This window comes from Chanodichthys erythropterus, chromosome 18 (genome assembly GCF_024489055.1).
Source record: "Chanodichthys erythropterus isolate Z2021 chromosome 18, ASM2448905v1, whole genome shotgun sequence".
In the NCBI taxonomy this organism is placed as follows: Eukaryota; Metazoa; Chordata; class Actinopteri; order Cypriniformes; family Xenocyprididae; genus Chanodichthys; species Chanodichthys erythropterus.
In genome coordinates this window covers 23,691,835-23,716,945 of record NC_090238.1, presented here as the reverse complement: position 1 = coordinate 23,716,945, position 25,111 = coordinate 23,691,835, and the positions used below count along the sequence as shown (strand labels likewise).

The window sequence follows — 25,111 nt, the reverse complement described above, 5'->3', positions numbered from 1 at the left end:
ATTTTAGGGGTCATTTAGAGGTTTAGATGACAAGATTGTCTCATTTCTAACCCTTTTATTTCCTCCCATTTGGGGTTTGTTGTTCTGAACTCTCTATGAAATCCATATTTCAATGTTATAGGTAAAGAATAGTGAAGGGAAGGGCTTGGTGCTATTAGATAAATTGCTCTTTATGCAGACACTTAAACATGTTAAACAACATGTTTAATTTTATTTGATAGGACAATCTAAACCAAACATCTGGAGACCCATCATCCCACCAAAGAAAACAAGTTCTCAGATTTTCCTGTGAACCCGATGTTTTTATCGCACCTGATTTTTCATAGCCATTTCACATTTTAGTTTTTCAGTTTAATTGCGTAATACATATTTAAGTGATTCGAAATCTGATAATGGTCAAAAAATGGATGTAGATCATTGTAGTAGTTAGTTTAAAATTACTTTTTCTAGTGTTGTTTCAACACATACTTTACATGCATAAGCCATATGTAAGCATCATACACTGTGTGGGATTCTGCAAGTGTGTGTTTATGAAGATTTATGAAGTGTTTTTTTTTGTCATCTATAACTCAGTGCATGCGTACAGCTGCTGTGTGTGTGTAAAAGACAAGCGTGTGCGTGACATGTGAAATAAATTTAGTTTCATCAGGCTTTGAGAATGCTGCTGCCCGATTCTTGTATGTGTGTGTTTTGTGGCTGTATTTGAATACATCTTGTGTAAGTATGTGAATCCAGGACTGAAACTTGTGTGCTTCTCATGTCGTGCCTAACAGCTCCTCAAACTAATTCACAACATAGCATGGCTTCTCATACCTTATTGCTTAAATAACATTCAAAAAGTTCAACAATTTAGTGAACAGAAATAACTGTGAAATAAAAGTTTATCTTGCTAATGGTAATGTAAACATCTCTCTCTTTTTCTCACACAGCAGCCAGTGAGGGGAGGATAAATGGAGGAGAGGATTTTTTTCAGAAGGTGAGAACCAATTTGTTTATTTTTGTTTATTTCCATGAAATCTCAGAGGTAAAAACTCAACTCAAAGAGTAAAGGTTTTAGCAATTATTAAAAGGGTTAGTTCACCAAAAAATAAAAATTCTATCATTAACTACTCACCCTCATGTTGTTCCACACCCGTAAGACCTTCGTTCATCTTTGGAACACAAATTAAGATATTTTTGATGAAATCCGAGAGGTATATGACTCCTCAATAGACAGCAATTAAACCACCACTTTCAAGGTCCAGAGAGGTACTAAAGACATCATTAAAACAGTCGACGTGACTGCAGTGGTTCAACCTTAATTTCATGAAGCGACGAGAAAACTTTTGTGTGCAAATACTAAACAAAAATAACAGCTTTATTCAACAATATCATCTCTTCTGTGTCATTCCTATGCTGTTTACATCCAGCGCTTCCAGGTTCTACGTCAGAACGCCGGCTCAGTATTGGCTGGCTTCTGCGTCAGCATCACACACATGCGTCACGCACTGCAAAAAATGCTGTTCTTACTATTTTTTTTGTCTTGTTTCCAGTCCAAATATTTAAAAATCCGTAGATCAAGAAGCATTTTCTTGACAAGTAAAAATTATTTTCTTGTTTTTAGGAAAAATAAGTCAAAATTAAGTGAGTTTTTCCTTAAAACAAGCAAAATAATCTGCCAGTGGGGTAAGCAAAATAATCTTAATCCAAACTGAAAACAAGATTATATATCTTATTTTTGGTTTGATATAAGATTATTTTGCTTACCCCACTGGCAGATTTAATGAAAAACTCACTTAATTTTGATTTATTTTTCCTAAAAACAAGAAAGTAATTTTTACTTGTCAAGAAAATGCATTTTTTGCAGTGCACTGCTGACGTGAACAATACTGAGCCGGCGTTCTGACATTGAACCTGGAAGCGCTGAACGTAAACAGCGTATGAGAATGGCACAGAAGTGATGATATTGTTGAATAAAGCTGTTATTTTTGTTTAGTTTTTGTGCACAAAAAATATTCTCGTCTCATAAAATTAAGGTTGAACCACTGCGGTTTTCATCAGAAATATCTTCATTTGTGTTGCCGAAGATGAACAAAGGTATTACAGGTGTGGAACAATATGAGGGTGAGTCATTAATGACAGAATTTTCATTTTTGGGTGAACTAACCCTTTAAGCCACAAAGTCTCTACACCTGCTCTTTTGATACACACTACCATTCAAAAGTTTGTGGTCAGTAATAGAAAAAAGAAAGAAATTAAGTGATATTCAGCAAGTACAAATTATATAAAGTGAGAGTAAAGCATTTATAATGTTACAAAAGATTTTTATTTCAAATAAATGCTGTTCTTTTGAACTTGTATCACGGTTTCCACAAAAATATGAAACAGCACAACTGTTTTCAACATTGATAATAATAAGAAATGTTTCTTGAGCACCAAAACAGTGTATTAGAATGATTTCTGAAGGATCATGTGACAATAAAGCCTGGAGTAATGGCTGCTGGAATTTCACAGTATTACAGTTTTTACTGCATTTTTGATCAAATAAATGCAGCCTTGGTGAGCATAAGAGACTTCTTTCAGAAACATTCAAAAATTTAACCAACCCCAAACTAGCGTATGTTGTGATGTAAAATGTAATCAAATGTTTGATTTGAAAACCCCATATTGATCAATCACTATTCTGAAAAATTGAAGGACCTGTTAATGTCTATGGTGGTTAAGGCTCTGAAATTATTTCAGAGCTAAAGAAGACCTTTTGTGTCATCCCACACAATTATGTAGATGATTAAGCTTGAGTGTCTGTTTACCTTATTTACACTGTGCCAACTCTGTTTGCTTCACTTTATTATGCTCAAATGACATTATTAATTTCAGAATTTGTATCACAGCAGGATGGAAGTATCTCCCATCTCCTGCATCACACACTGTAGCTGTTTAACATAAACTCACAGCGAACATCCTTGTTCCAGTAGCATGCTGGTGTTTCTAGCATGTTTTATTGTGGTAGAGAGAGCTTGTGGTGAGGCTTCTTCAAGCACACAATAAACCTGACCAAAGATGCTCAGTGAAGGGGCCAGTTCAGAATGATGATTGATTTGGTCCAAACAATTATCCCTGCTTAGGTTTCTAATAAACAGATAACAAGGGCCAATGAAATTGTCAAAATATTCTTGGTTTGGCTCAGATGATTGAGGTTTGCATATAATCTATGAAAAGCACTGCTCTGGTTGCAGTATTGATATGATCACTGGTTTTTGTCCTTACTTGCACTTTTGCTGTCTTTCTATGGTTGATCCAGAAAAACTATGTGCTTATCTTTTCTTTGTAAATGCCAGTGCTCAGGCAGTCCAAAATGGTACGTGCATCCATATATTTTCTTGTATGCATGTCATGTTTGCACAGAATTAATCTTTGTTAGAGATTAAATGCCAGCAGACTTGATGATTCTGTTCTTCATGTATGAAGTGCAAACAATGCAGGCGCAAAGCTAATTTTTGGTAAATTTATTGTTAGTTTGCGGTTTATTTGGTCTGCATGTGACACTTTTTTATTGTCATAATGAAGCAGTGGCAGATCATTATGATGTACATCCGAGTGAAATGGATTATTAAAAAAAAAAAAAAAAAAAAAATGTGGAGCAGCACCATTTGATCTTTCCAGCAGTTGTCGCTATTTTGTCCTGTCAGATGCAGTTTTAGTCTTCTGAGAATCAGCCACAAGCAAAGACAAATGGAGACACACAAATGTCTGATGATTTTGATAGTGGTGCATGGGAAGCGATATCATTGTTTGTTTTGGGAGGCAAGCAGTTGAAAGTAATCATTTCAGTGATTAAACCTTTTGTTGAGTTTCCCTTCCCTATAGTGAAAGGGTTGGAATTATGCCTGTTGTTAAATTTTTCCTTTCAGCCATGCTCTGTGTCTCTGTCTTTGTCTTCATCATTATCATTATCGCAAACATCACCACAGCAGGAGTCTGCTAATCTCTTCACTGTTCTTTTACTGTTGTTTTACATGATTCTTGCTGAAATTTGAATAACTTATTCTTCATGTTCACTCAAAATTCACTCAGAAAAAATTTAACACAGAATCTAACATGACTAAGAATTACACTTCTGCTGGCATAGTTACCGTTTCAGTATCAATAATTATACAATACAGTTTAAAACTTTAGGGTTGGTTAAAGGTGCCATTGAATTGAAAATTGAATTTACCTCGGCATAGTTGAATAACAAGAGTTCAGTACATGGAAATGACATACAGTAAGTCTAAACCACCATTGTTTCCTCCTTCTTATATAAATCTCATTTGTTTAAAAGACTGTTACGTAACAGTCGGGATCATTAATATGTACGCCCCCAATATTTCCATATGCCAGCCCATGATCGAGGCATTACACAAGGGCAGCCATTATTAACGTCTGGATCTGCACAGCTGAATCATCAGACTAGGTAAGCAAGCAAGGACAACAGCGAAAAATGGCAGATTGAGCAATAATAACTGACATGATTCATGATAACATGATATTTTTAGTGATCTTTGTGAATTGTCTTTCTAAATGTTTCGTTAGCATGTTGCTAATGTACTGTTAAATGTGGTTAAAGTTACCATAGTTTCTTACTGTATTCACGGAGACAAGAGCCGTCGCTATTTTCATTTTTAAACACTGTAGTCTGTATAATTCATAAACACAACTTCATTCTTTATAAATCTCTCCAACAGTGTAGCATTAGCCGTTAGCCACGGAGCACAGCCTCAAATTCATTCAGAATCAAATGTAAACATCCAGATAAATACTATACTTACGCGATTAGACATGCTGCATGACGAACACTTTGTAAAGATCCATTTTGAGGGTTATATTAGCTGTGTGAACTTTGTTTATGCAGTGATAGAGTCGAGAGCTCGGGAGGGGGCGGGGAGCGCAAGATTTAAAGGGGCCGCAGCCTGAATCGGCGCATTTCTAATTATGCCTCAAAATAGGCAGTTAAAAAAATGTATTAAAAAAAATCTATGGGGTATTTTGAGCTGAAACTTCAGACACATTCAGGGGACACCTCAGACTTATATTACTTCTTGTAAAAAAAATGTTCGATGGCACCTTTAAATATTTTTTAAATATTTAAAAAAAGCTTCTTATGTTCACCAATGCTGCTTTTATTTGATCATATATATACAATAAAAACAATATTTTTAATTCAGTTTTTATTACAATTTTTTATTTTTCATACATTTTTATTAATTTTTATAAATGTAATTTATTTTTACAAATATTTTAAAAACTGTTTTCTATTTTAATATACTTTTTAATTTTTTTTTAACTTTTAGATTCTTTGATGAATAGAAAGTTCAAAAGTTAACTTTTGATCATTTTAATGCATACTTTCTGAATAAAAGTATTAATTACTTTAAAAATAAATCTTACTGACCCCAAACTTTTGAACGGTGTGATGTCAGTCTGTCAAACCAAACGCCATACATATGTTAAAGGGATAGTTCACTCAAAAATTAAAATTCTGTCATCATTTACTCACCCTCATGACGTTCCAACTTTCGTTTCTTTGTGGAACATAAAAGAAGATATTTTGAGAAATGTCTGTGTTTATTTTTCTTTATACAATGGGGCTCCAATGTTGTTTGGTTCCCAATAAAAAAGAAAGTCATACAGCTTTGGAACAACATGAAGGTGAGTAAATGATGACAGAAATGTTTTTGGTTGGAGGATCCCTTTAATTCCTAACGTGCCACTAAAATCCCGTCGTACAAATGAGTAAATATACTGCAGAGTCTGTAATAGATTTGTGATTTTACACCTGTGCAGTTTAGTCTCCAGTGAAAGTCAAGGCTTTCCCAACCCTTCCCTCGTTCTGTTTCCCTCCTTTTCTCCTCCTCACACCTCTTTTCTTTGCTTGTTCTTCTGAGTGCTCCTCAGCTGAAACAACAAAGGAAACAGGAAGCAGATCTCTATACACAAGCTCTTGCACATGCACTCTCTCATTCACGACATTTGTCAAATATAAACACTCTGCTCTCCATCACAGTGCCCATTATTAATGATTTAATGAAGATCAGAGTTTGTGTGACTGTGGTACTTTGAAGTCACTGCCGTTTGTAACTCTTTCTTCTGTTAACGGTGCGTGTATACATTCCTGTGACAGGATGATGTTGGGTGTGGGGGAATAGGAAAGTAACATTTTCAAATGTATAGTTAACCCAATTTTTCTGAAATCGTCTGACCCATTTGAGAGGTATGTGCTGGTCCGTCACAAAAATAAACCGCAAACCCCAAAACTGCTGTGTGGTCTGTCAGAAATCTCCCTCATCTGCAGATCGGAGCCAAAGAAAGCAGTCAAGAGAGAAAGTGAGAGCAGGTCAGGAATAAAGACCTATAGAATGCACAGCAGCATGGCAGCACAACACAAACACAGAATGGAAATGGGATCTGGCTCTCTGCCTGTACAAACTTTAAGTACCGTTCACCTTTTCATCCCATCTGAAATGTTTAGGTTTCCTTCAGGCATGTTTGATTGTGTCTTCGCTTGATTCAAGTTCATCAGTGTAGAGAGTTCTGACGTTGTTGCATTGCTCGACGGAAACACCATATTTAAACTACAATGTAGCAAATATTACAGGTTGGCCTTTTTTTTTTTACTGCTTCAGTCACAAAGTTACTTTGTTTTTAGCTTACAAGTAACTAGTTTCTAGTGTCTATAAGTGACTTTGGATATAATAATTTACGAAAAATCAACGAACATAAGATGTAGCTTTTTTGTTCATCCCATTACATATGCAGAATGACACAGATCAAGCATGATACCCTGAATTTTGGACACTTTGAAAAGGCTTGTAATTTCATAAAGCCAAAGACAGAGCATAATTTGATGGCTTAATGGCAGAATTGTGAAATGGGAAAGTTGTTTTGCATGTTGTAACATGGAAGGAAATGCAGCCTCATTCAGGCACACTGTAAAAAGGGTGTGTAGATGTAGCTGTTTTATTGTAGCTTTACTGAACTTTGTTGTTTTCAAGCCATAATTTCTCAACTCTAAATCACAGGATGTGTCTCAGCTGTGCGTGTGATTTACAGACTTGAGACGATCTGGAGAGATTAATAAACTTGTTCTCCTAAGTTAAAAAAACATTCTCGTGTTCTTTTGTCCTTTAGGGTGTCAAAACAAAGTAAAAGCTGAAGCCTGCTGTTGAACCACAGGTCCAAGACTAATGAAACCTGGAAAAGTATGGGCCATAAATTTTAGAATAGCACGCGGGACCGAATGTTCCCAGTCTATGCAGGCTGGGGTGTAAACACGCAATAAGTGCAATACTGGAGTATTTACACTCTAAGATCGTAACTGCCTTATGACATCACTCACTTTGCTCTTATGCACTTTGCTCAGATGTGTTTTTTTTTTTCACAACAGTGTGAACAGCACAACCACATGAAATCTAATCTTTTCACCACTTCCATATGTGGCATAAAATCATATACAGGTCTGATGTTTTGCAGTGTGACCTTAGTCTGAACAGGCATATCAAAATGAATGCGAATTTCATGTCACTCACAATTCAGCACTGATGGGAGTCACTCAAATGATTTTAAATACTGGTAGTTCTTTGGTCAATCGGTGAGCATAGAAGAGAGCAGCAAAGTTAGTCAGTGGAAGGATGGTAAGCTGTTATACTCATAGCCAGTGTTGGGGAAAGCTACTTTTAAAAATAATGCTTTATAATATTGTGTTTCTCCCTAAAAATAACTAATTGCATTACTTGCACTACCATTCAAAAGATTGGAAATATAACTATTTTAAATGTTTTTAAAAGAAGTCTCTTCTACTCATCAAGCCTGCATTTATTTGATCAAAAATAGAGAAAAAACAGTAATATTGTAAAATATTATTACAATTTAAAATAATGGTTTTCTACTATAATATACTTTAAAATATAATTCATGTCTGTGATGCAAAGCTGAATTTTCAGCATCATTAAATCCAGTCTTCAGTGTCACATTATACAAATGTTGTGTTGCTTAATATTTTTTTTCAGGATGCTTTGATGAATAAAAAGTTAAAAAAAGAGCAGCATTTATTTAAATTAAATCTTTTGTAACAATATACACTACTGTTCAAAAGTTTGGGGTCAGTATTTTTTTCTTTCTTTCTTTTTTTTTAAAGAAATTACTTTTTTCAGCAAGGATTTGTTAAATTGATAAAAAGTGATAGTAAAGATTTATATTGTTAGAAAATATTTCAATTTTGAATAAATGCTGTTCTTTTTGACTATTTATTCATCAATGAATCCTAAAAAAAAGTATCACAGTTTCCAAAAAATATTAAGCAACACAACTGTTTCCAACTTTTATCAAATCAGCATATTAGAATGATTTCTGGGGTGATGAAAATTCAGCTTTGCATTACAGAAAAAAAAATATTTTAAAGTATATTAAAATAGAAAAACATTATTTTAAATTGTAATAATATTTCACAATATTACTGTTTTTTTCTGTATTTTTGATCAAATAAATGCAGGCTTGATGAGCATAAGAGACTTCTTTCAAAAACATTAAAAATAGTAATGTTTCCAAACTTTCGAATGGTAGTGTAGTTACTTTTTATGAAAAGTAATGATGTTACATTACTTTTTCTCACCTGGGCTGGGCTTTCTTGTTTGTTTGTTTTTAGTAATAACAACAAAAAAAGTTCTATTTTGGCAAATGTTAAGGCCCTTTCACACCAGAAGTGAAATGCATATTTATGCCTGTACGGTAGAAGGCAATCCTTTCAGCTGTGCTGCAATTCTGGATTAAAGAAGAATAGGAAACAGTAATACTAAGGATACTAAATCTAATCTAAAGTAATTTTTGCTTATTAGTATGGTTGAATTAGATCATTGAAGGTCAGCAGCAAAGACATTGGTTAATAATGTGAGATTAAATACATAAAGTAAAAAATAAATAAAAATAAATAATAAATAAAGTATATTTGTGTAATTTAATATAGTTTATTATAAGTTTGTGTGAAATTCATTTCACTGTTTTTATTCATTTTGAGGAATACTGAATGTTTTCATGCAAGTGAGATGAGTAAATACATGTTCACCTTTAGTCTAGAACTACAATAACCATCATGTTCACACTGCGCACACAACACCTCTGCACTTTATTTCTCTCAATATGGGGACAGGAGAGCTGTCAGTCAATAAATGTGTAAAAGTAACTTGCGTTACTTATTTGAAAAAGTAACAGATATTTTGTTGTAGGGCTGGATGATTAATCGAAAAGTAATCAACACCAAAGTTCAGAACCTCAAACTGACGTAATTGTTATTTTGGGCTACTGTGCTGATGCATTGTGACTCACAAACACTCATACGGACAGCTTGCGCATCACGTGAAGAAAAATTTCTTCTCATCCTTGTCTGCGACTTCCTTTATTGTCTGTGCTCAAATTCACTATAGCTTCCCGCTGCACATTACCTTAGATGTGCATGCATAAGTGCTGACTTCAGTGGCCTGCCTGTTTACTTCCATATGACAGTGTGCTGCGTGTCGTCTTTGTTAATGTTCTTTTTGCGGGCCAGTTCAGTACTGTGACGACCAGTTCACACTCAAACCTGATGTCCACATTTAAAAACAATATGAACAGCCACAAAAAGAAATCTGTAGCCAAAATGACTGCTTCTTATAGTATGCAGTCAATCTTTTAGAGGAGCAGATGCAAATCTATGCCACGTTTATTTAAAATAAATTAAAGTCTAGTTGGTATTAGCCCAGAGGCTGAGATTCTCCTAAAGTTCATGTGGAAAGCTACACTTGAGGATTTTTTTTTTTTTTTTTTTTTAATTGCTGCAGTTTCATGCTCAAATTTTTTTTTCCTGAAAGAAATTGGGTTTGTTGCCAAAACTTCTCATGAGAACTGCTGTACAGTAAAGCCTTGCTGACCATGAAAGCCAAGAGGCTTTATAGGAAGGAAGATAGAGAGTGTGCCACAAAACGGGTACAGAAATGTGTTTTCTGTAGAGACAAAGTAGTGTGTTGCCAAAGTTGTGGTTTTCTCTAAAAAAATGAATTTACATGAACGACAAAACCACTAAAAATAGTGAAGTGCTCTGCCTTCTTCCAGAGGAGGATTGAGCTCCAGGCAAAATCATGGCAGAGTTTTATAAAACATTGAACCTGTATATTCATGTAGCTGCAAATTACCGTAAGTCTCTCTTTTGTGTATTTTATATGGACACAAACACATTAACATTCTTGCATTCTCTCTTTATTTCCTTCACATATGCTACTGGTTAGCACACTAGGCCTGTCAAAGACTCGCTGCCAACTGGCTGTTACATGTTTCACAGGTTTTTGAGCCAGCTGTGAATATGTGTGTGAAACCGAGAAAGTGGGGCATGTTTTAGCCAGAGAGAGCGATGATTGTAAGACCTTTATTGAAACAGCCTGAACGTTTCTGTCAGTGTGATTTAGCATAACTGAAAAGATTTCTGTGTGTTTATTTGAGAATGACAAAACATGGATTTGCTAATATTAGCGTAGCAGGCCAATGTGTTTGAATGTATATTTGAGTATTTTAAATTGGATTTGCATTCACTTATGTTCATTTTTTTTTTGTGTTTAAGGTCATGGATGAAACAAATACTCAGATTGCTTGGCCGTCCAAACTGAAGATTGGAGCAAAGTCCAAAAAAGGTATATACACACGCACACAGACAGACAGTAGTTATGGGAAAAGTTGTTGCGCTAGTCACACGGCATAAACCTACAATCTGTTTACAAGCAGTCGCGTCTCACAGAGAATGTGGTTATTTTCACTTGGTATTCTGCTGTCATGTTTTGTGTTGTTTGTGTCATTTGTAGCCTGTCCTTTGGTTGTGTGTTGGAATATCTTACAGCTTTTAAAAGGATGAAAACTCTTTCAGCATTGATTCAGCTTCATTCCTTTCCAAGACTCTGTTTCCTTTGTGGAAAATAGATATTTTGACAAATGCCTCAGTTTTTCATTGACTTTCATTATATAGACATTCTTCAAAATATTTTAGTTTTTCATACAAGTTTGGAAAGACATGAGGGTGAATAAATGATGACAGTTTTCAAATTTTTAGTAAACTATTCCTTTAAAATTTTTGATCGATGTACAACATTGATTTCCCATCTAGGAATTGCATGTTCTTCGATCCCTGATCAAAGATATATTACTGTTCAAATATTTGGGGACTTTTTTCTAAGTACTTTTTTACAGCAAGGACACATTAAAGGTGCCCTAGATTCAAAAATTGAATTTACCCCGGCATGGTTAAATAACAGGAGTTCAGTACATGGAAATGACATACAGTGAGTCTCAAACTCCGTTGTTTCCTCCTTCTTATATAAATCTCATTTGTTTAAAAGTCCTCCGAAGAACAGGCGAATCTCAACATAACACCGACTGTTACATAACAGTTGGGATCATTAATATGTACGCCCCCAATATTTGCATATGCCAGCCCATGATTGAGGCATTACACAAGGGCAGCCAGTATTAATGTCTGGATGAAAGGCATTAGACAAGAGCAGAACGTCTGGATCTGCACAGGTGAATCATCAGACTAGGTAAGCAAGCAAGGACAATAGCAAAAAATGGCAGATGGAGCAATAATAACTGACATGATTCATGATAACATGATATTTTTAGTGATATTTGTAAACTGTCTTTCTAAATGTTTCGTTAGCATGTTGCTAATGTACTTTTAAATGTGGTTAAAGTTACCATCGTTTCTTACTGTATTCACGGAGACAAGAGCCTTCACTATTTTCATTTTTAAACACTTGCAGTCTGTATAATTCATAAACACAACTTCATTCTTTATAAATCTCTCCAACAGTGTAGCATTAGCCATTAGCCATGGAGCACAGCCTCAAATTCATTCAGAATCAAATGTAAACATCCAAATAAATACCATACTTACGCGATTAGACATGCTGCATGACGAACACTTTGTAAAGATCCATTTTGAGGGTTATATTAGCTGTTTGAACTTTTTTTTATGTTGTTTAAGGCAAGCGCGAGCTCTTGGGGCGTGGAGCACCAGATTTAAAGGGCCACACACCCTGAATCGGCTCATTTATAATTATGCCCCAAAATAGGCAGTTAAAAAAATGAATAAAAAAAAAAAAAATTATGGGGTATTTTGAGCTGAAACTTCACAGACACATTCAGGGGACACCTTAGACTTATATTACATCTTTTAAAAAAAGTTCTAGGGCACTTTTAAACATTTATACTGTTAAAAAAGATTTCAATTTAAAATAAATGTTCTTTTGAACTTCATCAGAATCAGAATCCTAAAAAATGTATCATGGTTTGCATGAGAATATTAAGCAGCACAACTGTTTTCAACATTGATAATAATAAGAAATTTTTCTTGAGCATCAAATCAGCATATGAACCCATTTCTGGGTTCTCAAAAAGAAGTAATCATAGTTGGGTAAACTTCTATAGAGGTAAATGGGAGACGACAGCAAATATAATTTTTGTATTCCCATTTGCTCCAATAGCAAATGAAAAAATCATGATAGAGTTTCCACGACTTTCCAAAAGAGGGAAAAATATGAAGAGATTGATTACAGCAGTCAGAAGAGAGAAATATGTGAAATTTGCCATCAGTTGTTTTAGAAACAGCCATGCAGCAGCGTTTGTTTTTTGTCATTTACCTTCTATGGTAATATAACACAAAGTATAGGCTTCTAAATGTATATTAATTTAAAAAAAAAAAAAATTATAAAACATTTTTTGCGATGTTAATAACTGTGGAAATGTATAAATTATATAAAATGTAAATGTTAACTAACATCTGATTGTGTAGCAGAGATTAGGTGTAGCAAGTTCTCGATTTTTTTGTGGCAACAGTTCAGACCAAAATGTTGGCTTTAAAAAGCCATAGAACATAATCAGGCCCTTAAGGATTTTCCTAAATGATTCATGTGAGAGGATCTGGCAACACTAGGCAAAACCAAATCTAGTGTGGGTGAAGAGTGACATGGAGCTGGATGGATTAGGTCTCTCAAAAGAAGTTAGTGTTCTTTGCTACCTTGAATGTTTAAAAGACAGAGGCCATTTTGCTGTAATTCTCATAAGTCTTATTTAAAAGATTTCTTAATTTGTGCTTTTCCATATAACTGATGATATACAAATGTACTTTTGGAGCTAATATTTCATGAAGCTGTTTTTGTGCTTATCTGTCTGCCTGTGTGCACGTTTGTGCACATTTTTGTATATGTGGCTTTCTTTCTTTCTGGATGTGCCCAAGATCTCTCTTTTTCTCCATCTCTGCACATTCTTTGTTTTTTCCCTGCTTTCTGTATTTCTGTAAAGTCCCCTGTTGTAAATAATGGTCACTGTTAGGGTTAACGGTTAGACTCGCATGCTATATATTTTACTTTCCCAGGTCTCAAACTCTTTTCTCATTTTCTCTCTCTTTTTTCCTTCTTATATTTTTCAGCCTCTGTAACAGATGTTATCAATCTGAGAGATGTCTGTTTCACTCTGTCCTGAGTCAGTAAAGCACTTTTAAATGAGACTGTCGGACAAAACAGAATCACTTTTAACTGCAGTGTAGAGAGACCAGACACTTAGGTTGACAACAGAAGTAAATGACTCGATTGAAGCCATGCCCAGCCACTATGTCTTTGTGCGTATGTATGTCTGTGTATTAATATATACACTAACATTTGGAAGTTTGTGCTCAGTATAGATACTTAGAAAATAGATTTTTTTTTTTAGAAATTAATACATTTATTCAACAAGGACACATTAAATGAATCAAAAGTGACAGTAAAAACTTTATAATATAACCCTAAATAAATGTTCTTTTGAACTTACTATGTATCAAAGAAAAAAATGATCATGGTTTAAACAAAAGTTTCTTGAGCAACAAATCAGCATATTAGAATGATTTCTGAAAATTCAGTTTCCCATCACATGTGTTTTTATACATATACACCTTTATATTGAGCACTTAAAATGAAAGACAGACATTGGTGTTGATATAATAACACTGTATATGCATGCATGAACTATTAAATTCTTCACAGACATGCATAGACATTCTCCATTCATAACACATGCCACACATGCAACCCCACACAAACACACACATGCTGGAGTTGATGACTACCACATGGCAGGAAGAGGATAGTGTTGTGGGCTGGACAAGGAGACCCCTACTGGTGTTACTATAATACCTCCCCCAATAACAGTGTAATTTATATGTGTGTGTGTGTGTGTGTGTGTGTGTGTAAGACAGTGATCCTTCCTGTTTCATTCACCCCCCTGCTCTTCTAGGCCCAAATCCTGAAGTTTGTGGGAGTGTTTTAGGGGGATTGAGTAAGTCAGAGAATGTGTGTAGAGAAAAACAGAATTCTAAGAAGTTACACTACAGGAGCTATTTTTAGAGCAGCAGTAAATAAGCTATATATTTCTCATGATGTATGTCGGGGGTGTCTGTGTGGAAAACTGAAAGAGAAAAGTGTTAACTCTTGAGACCACTGGTTTGAAACCACATTTATTAATGGATGATTTTCTTTTCTTTTCCTGTACTCATCTGTTCTCTTCCTCTCCTTCTCACAGATCCACATATTAAGGTCAGCGGAAAGAGGGAAGATGTGCGAGACGCCAAAGAGAAAATAATGTCTGTTCTGGACACAAAGGTAACAGCTAAGTATATGTTTGTCATGGTAACTGCAGGAAAAATACAAAAACCCATTTTCTATATCAGTATTTTTTTATCTTATTTTCTAGTGTAAGGATGTTAATATATAAACATCTTTAAAAGCTAAATTGCATAATATATTCCCTTTGAGAAATATTTATTTTTTAAAGGTGCCCTAGAATCAAAAATTTAATTTACCTTGGCATAGTTGAATAACTCTCTGTCTTTGTCTTCATCATTATCATTATCGCAAACATCACCACAGCAGGAGTCAGCTAATCTCTTCACTGTTCTTTTACTGTTGTTTTATATGATTCTTGCTGAAATTTGAATAACTTATTCTGCATGTTCACTCAAATTTCACTCAGAAAAAATTAAACACAGAATCTAACATGACTAAGAATTACACTTCTGCTGGCATAGTTACCGTTTCAGTATCAATAATTATACAATACAGTTTAAAAGTTTAGGGTTGGTTAAAGGTGCCATCGAATTGAAAATTGAATTTACCTCGGCATAGTTGAATAACAAGAGTTCAGTACATGGAAATGACATACAGTGAGTCTAAACCACCATTGTTTCCTCCTTCTTGTGTAAATCTCATTTGTTTAAAAGACCTCTGAAAAACAGGCGAATCTCAACATAACCATGGGCGTACGGGACACCGTTTTTTTTTTTTTAAGAACTGAGCTCAATTGACTAAAGATGAAAATAAAGCATCCAACTGAAACCCAAAAATGCAAGCAGAAGATCATAGATAATAGTGGTAAATTACCACAAAAGGGGGAAAAATTCACTGTTGTTTCCATCGCCGTAAGGTAGCCAAGACAAGCCTTGATGCGCTGTGTTACTGTTAGCGGACAAATAAATATGTTCGGTCTTTCCTGAGACATTATTATTGTTATTATTATTATTATATTGCCCAAACATATTTCCTACCCCATCGCCAGCTATGCTAATGGTCAGCTACCGGAATGTCTGAAGTTCTTTTCCAAATGTAGCTTAGTCAATAAGTCTAGAGTTATTTCTGTATTCTTTTACTGTAAAATACATGAATTTAGTTTAGGCCTACATTATTAGATGCACTGATCAAAATTACTAAAAATATGTGGCCGAAACAGCCTTGTCTAGAAGGGAACCTTATATAGCCTATACGCAAACTTGAGTCTAACTTAAAATTTAGACCAGCTAAAATATATTGTTAGACCAAAAATATCTTATCAATTAATTAAGTAATAAAGACATGTAATAAAGTAATAAATACATTTAATAAAAACAGAAAGACGTGAAGGCTTAGCCTTCAGCCTTCATGGGTTCGCTTGTTACGCACTTCAATCCATTCCACACCTGACGTTCTTGGTTTTCTTCCTATTTATTAAATATAGGCAGTTGGTTGATGAAGCATTGATTAAAATTAAGATACAATTTCTACAAAATTAAATTCATTTTAAAGGAAGACTTACTATATACAAAACTTAATGAAGTGGTCAAACTCATGTCTGACCCGCTGCGTGTCTCCCGACATTGCGCATCCATCATACTATTCACTTTTCATAATCAACATAGGTGAAATTGAAAAAAAATAAAAATAATATTAGGCTATAGCCCAATATTTAAATATAAATATGAAACTAAATTGGCTACATTTTTTATCCCTCTGGCTGACAAACGCGCCGGCGCGTTCTGATGGATTTTTTCCTCATGACAGCTGAAACAACTTAAAACAGGCCTTCCGTCATTTTTGGCGATAGCCTACAGATTAGTGCAAGACTACAAATGGTCTACTTTTATTTGTGTACACTCACAATAACAACAAAACCTTGTACTTTTGTAAAATAAAATAAAAAACAGGGTGCGCTTTCAGCTGTCTCTCTGCAAGAATCTTTCTGAAACTTAAACTCAGCAAATAATTGTACCTAAAAGAAAGAAATATCTCCTTTCGATAAGAAATTCATAGGTCTGTGTTAAATAAGAGGCGATCTTTCACCTGTGTTGTTTCTGAAATCATGGCCAGTGCTCGTTGCGGCTGTCATCAGTTCTCTTGACGCTCGTGCACAAGCGCAGTCTTCACACAGACAATCGAGCATTTTGTTCTGGTAAACGCACCAAAACAAAATGCACACAACGTGTCCTTGCTCTTGATGTACAATCACTGATGAACACCTTTTTTTAATGAGGAAATTAGCCTAAATATGTATTCCTGCCTGTATTTTAGTCTGCGATATCAAAATCACTAAACATTATATAGCATATGTTATTCAATAATAACATCAAATGAATCAATGCAATGATAATTCACCACATGATTCACTGTTAAATCAGTTTTTGTAAACTGTGGGGGAGACCTACTCAGCTGCACAACAAATTTTTAACACATAACATCTCTGCTTGTGGGAGGGGCCCCATCTAATTCTTTGCGTGGGGGCCTCAAAGACATGCGGTACGCCACTGAACATAACACCGACTGTTACGTAACATTCAGGATTATTAATATGTATGCCCCCAAGCACGTGATTTAAAGGGGCTGCAGCCTGAATCGGTGCATAGTTAATGATGCTCCAAAATAGGCAGTTAAAAAAATTAATTAAAAAAATCTATGTGGTATTTTGAGCTGAAACTTCACAGACACATTCAGGGGACACGTTAGACTTATATTACATCTTGTAAAAACTGGTTCTAGGGCACCTTTAAGCATAATTTTTGTTTTCTACCGTTCAAAAGTTTGGGGTCGATGAGATCTTTTTTTAGTTCATTACCAAGACTGCATTTATTTGTTTAAAAATACAGTAAAACAGTAATATTTTATAATGTTACCATTTAATATAATGTTTGTCTATTTAAATAAATTATTTTAAAATGTAATTTATTCCATTACTAAGCATTACTAATTATTATTAATTTTGAAATCAGTTGTTCTGCTTTATATGTTTGTGTGATACATTTGTTCAGGATTCACTGATGAATAGAAAGTTTTTTTCTTTACCGTCTCTGCTGATCAATTTAATGCCCTTTGGCTGTATAAAAATATTAATTTCTATAGAAAATATATATTTTTTTAAAACATTTTGAAAAACTATTGAACATTAATGCAGTCTAATAAGAGTTATGAACAGGGCTAAATGATTTTAATTCAGCTTTGAAAGGTTTCCATTTGTGAATGCTGTGTTGTGACCTTTGACACCTACAGAGTAATCGTGTGACCCTAAAGATGGACGTATCACACACAGAACACTCACATGTTATTGGGAAAGGAGGGAATAACATCAAACGAGTTATGGAAGAGACGGGCTGTCACATACACTTCCCTGATTCCAACAGGCACAGCCAGGGGGAAAAGAGCAACCAGGTACAGACACACACAAATACAACAGACCCAACTAGCGCTACATTGTTTTTCATAACCATTTTCAGGGTGTCCATTTTTATTTTAGTAAATGTTCACCCTAAAATGATAATTCTGTCATGTACTGGTGCTTGTGTTCTTTCAAACCTACTAGCAGAGGGATAATTACTTACATTTTGGTCTTTTCCACACAAAAATATTAAATGGAGGGTGAATACATGATGACAGAGTTTTTGTGATTTTGCATGAAATATCCCTGCTATGGGAACATGTTTAGTTCTTTGTGCTAATTTAGCAAACACACAGCAAATCTCTGCCATCCAGCCAACCTTTACTATCCAGCAGTGGCTGAACTCTAGCTGAATCATTTTATTGGCTGAGGGACATGATGCAGTTTGTATTGGCTGGAGGATGATAACGGTTTGGAGTATGATGGATCTGATTGGCTGTTGGACGGCTCTCAGGTTTAAATAGACTGCTGAGTGGCCTGACGAGGCGTGCAGACAGTTTGGAATGTTAGTAGCGTATACACGACCACGCATGCACAAACATTGACTTCAGAGCCAAACCAGATGGACTCCCTGAACTGGGCTGAAGCACCTGGTTCCAAAACGGGATTAATTCTCACAGGCCTTGATTAAACGTGTGGTCGTCGGGATGAAATGATGGAAATAAAAAAAAGCTAGCAGGACCTTTAATTAGGGTTTTTAGACTGGCGCACTGCCACACACATACTCCTATTTAATGTTTTGATGGGTAATAAATCAGGTTTCTGGATGTGACACTGTGTTATTTAAGATTAACAAAAAAATTCTTACTGGATGAGAGAAAGGAATAAACAGCTGCACATATTACGAAGAAAGATCATGAAGAACAATCGTTTCATTGTCCTCTTTTTCTTTTTCTGTCAGGTGTCGATAGCGGGGCAGCTGACTGGTGTAGAGGCAGCACGAGTTAAAATACGGGTGAGACTTTTTTTTTGTGTGCTTTATGAGCTTGCTTTCTTCTTTCCCTTGTCATTGTGTGCAGGACAGGGGTTTTAAAACTTTTTGATGGCAAGGAACCCCATATATGGTGATCCCCTTGCGAAGAACCATCCATTTAGGCAGCTATCCTGTGTATTTTTACATATAAAGGCCCATTTACAATGTAGCAAGGATTACATAAAAAAAATTTTGATTGCACTAAATCCTAATTGCAGTGTAATCTGTAAAATATTTACTTGTAAATATTCACAATTTGAGTGTATATATTTTAAGCACTTATAACAGGAGTTTTGCAGATGATTTTGCCTTAAAACCCATATTTTCTCAAATATCAATATATTACTACATCGATATATTAAGCTACTTAATTAATAACTTAACACAATAACCTGGACAGCCCTGTTTTTCCTTTTTAATTTTCTGTTGGCCCCCCCTAACGCCTCCTTGTGGTCCAGTTTGAAAGGCCAATCATGGATAGGGGCTTTATGTGCTGCACCCTAGTGGTTAAAAATGTCATAATTTCTTGTTCTGTGTTGTCTTCAAGTCGTCTGTTGTTTTCTACTCAAAAGCATTCTTCTTCCCCATTCTCTCTGTAGGAGCTGTTGCCGTTGATGCTGATGTTTGAATGCAGTGGGGTGGTGCAGCATGTGGACTGTAGCTCTTCTGTAGTTCAGCATATCTCCCACACTTGCAATGTCTCCATCTCCTTCAAACCACCCTCCCGTCTCTATGGCAACACCGCCATCGTCCGTGGCAACCAGAACAATGCCAGTGGCGTTAAGGTGAGGCATGAAGTGATAGACATATGAATGAATGCTGCTATTGAAAGAGATGGGGACTGTTTTTATTATTGTTATTTTATAATTTTATTTAATCTCTTTTATTCTAATTAATTTAATATTATATATTATAATGCTTGTATTAAGCAATGAACTATTTATGATTACATATGTGTATTTATATATACATAATAAATATACACAGTACACACATATATTATGTAAATACAATTTTTTTTTGGATGCGATCAATCGCGATTCATCATTTGACAGCACTAATAAATATATATATGTTGTATGTTTCACCCTTGTATGTATATGTATACATATACATATATATACAAGTATACATATATACATATACATATATATACAAGGGTGAAACATATAACATTGTTCAAAGGTTTAGGATTAGTACTTTTTTTTTTTTTTTCTTCTTCTTCTTCTTCTGTAAAAAGTTTCCTATGTTCACCAAGGCTACATTTATTTGATCAAAAAATACATTAAAAGCACTAGTAATGTGCAATATAATTATAATTTAAAAATACTGTTTGAATATAATATCATTTATTCCTGTGATGGAAAACATGATCCTTCAGAAATCATTCTAATATGCTGTTTTGCTGCTCAGGAAGCTTTATTTATTTATTTATTATGAATGTTGAAAACAGTTGTGCTGCTTAAAAAATTTTTTTTCAGGAGTCTTTGATGAATAAAAAACTTTTGTGACAATGTAGAAGTAGAATGTAGATTGTTTGATCGGTTTAATGCATTCTTGCTGACTTTAAGTATTAATTTCTTTAATAAGAAATCTTACTGACCCCAAACTTTTGAACGATAGTGATTGAACTAAAATAAATGATAAAAAGACAGTTTTGACATGATGATCTTCCTATACCAAACAATAAAATTGTAAAATCTGAATTTCTTAGTCAAAGTCAACCCTTAAATGCACGTAGTGGACCCAAAAACAATCAAAACCTCCTACTGAAGTGGCGTTCATTAGCAGATATGAAATGAACAGAGCTCTTAAGTAGGAGAAGGAATGAAACTAGGTCATTTCATGAAATGGAGAGATTTAGTTTTCGAGTAAAGCTGCCAGAAATGAAACTGAAAACAGCAGCCTCCACCACATAATATAAGACATTACAAGAGATGGGCGACGGTTTTATTAGTGTGTGTGTGTGTGTGTGTGTGTGTGTATTTGTAAGCTCAGATGCTGGCATCCCTGTGTGTGTTTGTGCAACTGCAGATCTATATCAAGTGTGTGCTAACATATTTGTGTGTTTCAGCGTGGTACGGCTTTGTTATTGGAGCACCTCGCTGGGTCTTTGGCCGGCTCAGTGCTGGTCAGCACACAACTGGACATCGCACCCCAGCACCACCACTTCCTTTTGGGCCGAAACGGAGCCAATGTCAAGCACATTAACCAGTGCACTGGAGCCCATATACACTTCCCCGAGCTCAACACACACACCAGCCGCTCTGCTGTCTACATACAGGGCAGCATTGATGCCGTGTGTGCGGCTAGACAGCAGCTTATGGTATGGCAACAGTTTATCTGCCTTTTTTTAGTTTGTCTTATGCTCTTTAATTTAATATCTCTCTATATTTGTGGCCAATCTGAAAAACAGAACACATGTTATGTTGAAAGAGATGACATCGAAAGAGATGTTTGGATGAGAATCACTATAAGTACTGGCAGATGAGACTCATACTAGGCTGGCTGAAGACCTTGAGGCTTTAGCAACGTGCCCAACCAGAGGGATTTCAAGCGTCTTGCCAGATTTATTCTTCTCTGCTTTTTTATTTTCACAACAGGAAATACAGATTTAGCCTTGCTGCCATTTCAGACTACAGTCTAATGTTAGAGGTCCCATAATAGACATGTGCAAAACTACATTTTCAAAATAAATTAGTCGGTAGATTGCCTGAAGGACTAATCATCTAATCAGCAATGTTATTTTAATATTATTTATATACTATTATATTATTTATTAATATTTTGAATTAGCTTTTATTTTTTTACTTTCAGTTTTAGAAATGTTATGAGCTTTTATTTTTTTAATATTTCTGTTTTGCTTAAATTTATTTTAATTTATTATTTTTTCAGTTTTTGTAATTTTAGTACTTCAACTTGACCTTATTTTATTTCAGTTATTTGACAAGGCAACAGTTTTTTCCATTTAGGTTTTTCATCTATATCTATGTTTTATTTTATTTCAGCTTCTTTTAAATTAACAAAAAATTATTTGTAATGTTTATAGTTGCAGTTTTATGTAACAATAGCAACACTGGTAATCCAATTTTAAAGGAATAGTCTGCTTTCAAAACTTAAGCTTTTTTAAAAAAGTAATTCCACTTGTCTCTTTTGGTTATAGTGAGGTACTTATAATAGAAGTGAATGGGGCCCATCATAAATGTTAATACCACGCTGTTTCAACAACACAAGATGTGAACAACATGAACGTTACCATGATTTTACTGTGATAAAATCCCTTACTAACCATTTCTGAGTAAATTTATATCCACTTTTACAACATTGTTGCCATGATAACATAAGGGCCCAGGGTCACAGACATATAAAAGTTTATAAAAGTACACATTTATACAAGTACACTAGATAAAAACATTGCTGGTGTGCATCATGAGACAAAGCAATGACGCTGACGTATTTTAATATACGTCAGTACAAGCTGCTTTCAGTTAAAACAGCTCAAACATGCATTTTGGTCTAGGACTAGCTTAAGCCTTGTCTGTGAAACCGGGGAATAGTCTCTGAAATGATCTTAATCAAGTTTACAGCTCAAATAATACAGAGCAGTTTATGTGATTTTAAGTTATAATAATATAAGCTTCACACTTCTGCTTTTAAATAAAAATAAATAAATAAATAAATAAATAAATCACCCCCTTCACTTCTATTGTAAGTGCCTAACCGTAACCTTGATTTTTGCTTTTTTTTAAATATTGAAAAAATATGTCGTAAAAAATAATAAATAAATGCATTATATTAAATATAATAATTATAAATAAATAAATAAATAAAATTCAGTCTAACCCATACATTCCTTTAAGGAAACCCATTATATTTTTTTTTAGGTTCATAAGGTAAAAGGTTTTTTTTTGGGAATTGATTTGTATGTGTGATTGAATGCATGTATATCTTAGGGCTGTCTTCCATTGGTGCTGCTGTTTGACATTAAGGAGGAGACGGAGGTGGCATCTCAGGTCATCACTACACTTATGGAGCAGCTAGACGTCTTCATCAGTATTAAACCCAAACCGAAACAACCCAGCAAGGTAACAAAAGCCCAGCTCTTTTATGTATATGTGATACATTTAGCCTCTGTCACTGACTATACATTTTCCTTACAGTCTGTGATAGTGAAGAGTGTGGAAAGGAATGCTGGGAGTATGTATGAGGTACGCAGGATCCTTTTGGGGCTGGAGTCCAGCAGTGTGCCCTCTTCTATCAACCATGTCTCTGTTAATGGACATGCTCCTGCCTCCCCTCCCCTGATTGGCTCCATTGGACTGGACACCCTAGCTTCAGCTGAGCTGAGGCTAAGAACTCTGGGTAATGTAGTTAGTGTGTGTGTGTATATATATATATATATATATATATATATATATATATATATATATATATATATATATATATATATATATATATTGTAGTGTAGCCAAGTATGGTGTCCCATACTCAGAATATGTGCTCTGCATTTCACCCATCCTAGTGCACACACACAGCAGTGAGTATTGAATGAATGCGATTTGGGGTTAGGTGCCTTGCTCAAGTGCTAATGATAATGAGAGTGAAAGAAAGCGCTGTTCACTAGGCCACAACTGCCCCTATATATAATGACTTAACCACAGTGTAAGGTACATTTATGATATAAAAGCAATTTATTTGAATGTGTATTCTAAGCAAGGCCTGTTTGTATCAATACAACATCCACAGTCCTGCTTTAGCTCTGCAGTCACTATAATTACTACTGTCTGTGTTCGCAGATTACAACTCATGCTGCCAAACAGCTCCATAATTAGCTATAGCTGTGTGTATTTGCATTTGCCTGTGTTCCATATTCACTCACACACTATTTGTGTGACTTAAAACAGCCCCTTCTGTTGTCCTCAAGACTTAGTTGTGCATGTTTGCAGTACATTTACATTTAGAATCAGTAAGATAATAGTAATTAAAGGTTAACAGTCATGCTGGTAACAATAGCTTTGTTTCAAAACCTAAAAAGCTGTCTACCTAGATAACTTTTATAACATGGTAGGTTGCCTTGTAAGATATCTCTTTTTGCCCAAATCAAGGCAGTATCACATGTGTAATTTATGGATAAGACAATGATCATTTTTGTTGTAATAATGTATTCTGGCAAAGACTACACAAATCAAATGGGTTGTGGGAAATACTGAAAATAATACAATAAAATTATATTGTTTTTTAGGAATATAATTTATTTATAATAAATAAAGGATATTTTGTTCTATCTTTTATTTATAATATAAAATGTACTATTTCACGCAACATTTGTGTTTTTGGTGCTCGTAAGAGTATCAAATTATTAGCTTAGCATCATGATTGTTTATAAAATCAGTAATAAATTATAACAATGGTATTGTGAATTTAGATACTAAGCTAAATCATGCTTGGTTTTCAGGCAGGTCCAACTAGTATGTTAATGAGGTATTGTTGTCTCTTGTAATTGTTTGTGCTGTCCCTCATTTGATAGTTGCATTGTAGCTAAATAAATAATAATAAAAAATCTAAATGTATGTATACGTTATGCACTATACACTATACTATGCTAATACTTTTTATATTTACATGGCACTCTCTCTTCTGTCTGTTTCTTCAGCTGGTATTCTAAGGTCTGTCAGCCCCATTCCTAATGGTTCCCCAAACCCAAACTGTGTTCTTAATGGACACGGCTTGAGCATTCAGAAAGGAGCAGTGAAGAACACGCAACACATTCACACATCTGCTCACGCACATTCACATGCTCCTGGTCACACTGCTTCACTCTGGGCCAGTGCGCTTAGTTCAGCAGCTAACACATCAGGTGAGTGCATGCTCTTGTAAATCTTGTGTGTATTTTTTATGTTTATTATATAACCCTCTCTCTGTCCCTGGCTCAGGGTTTTCCACAGAGCTGATGTTGCAGTCAGTGTCCCAGACGACTCTCAGTGGTCTTCTGCTCTCTGGGGTCCAGAGTCAAGCACACACTCACACACCTTCCCCTCCACCTGGACTTCCACCAATACATAAACCAGCCAATGCAGAACATCTCAACGGACATGTGAGGACCTTCTCTTTATCTAA

General features: G+C 34.9%; 1 protein-coding gene across 3 annotated transcripts in view; it reads left to right on the top strand.

Annotated features, from left to right (window-relative positions):
- Positions 1-25,111, top strand: part of bicc1a (BicC family RNA binding protein 1a) — a 41,856-nt gene that overhangs the window by 9,592 nt on the left and 7,153 nt on the right. For all 3 annotated transcript variants that reach the window (XM_067367606.1, XM_067367605.1, XM_067367607.1), the window contains exons 2-12: positions 930-976; positions 10,601-10,670; positions 14,587-14,666; positions 17,856-18,014; positions 18,923-18,976; positions 19,594-19,779; positions 21,069-21,320; positions 22,948-23,079; positions 23,155-23,356; positions 24,648-24,851; positions 24,928-25,088. In XM_067367606.1, coding sequence (XP_067223707.1) covers positions 930-976; positions 10,601-10,670; positions 14,587-14,666; positions 17,856-18,014; positions 18,923-18,976; positions 19,594-19,779; positions 21,069-21,320; positions 22,948-23,079; positions 23,155-23,356; positions 24,648-24,851; positions 24,928-25,088 — 1,547 coding nt within the window. The remainder of the gene's footprint in view (positions 1-929; positions 977-10,600; positions 10,671-14,586; positions 14,667-17,855; positions 18,015-18,922; positions 18,977-19,593; positions 19,780-21,068; positions 21,321-22,947; positions 23,080-23,154; positions 23,357-24,647; positions 24,852-24,927; positions 25,089-25,111) is intronic.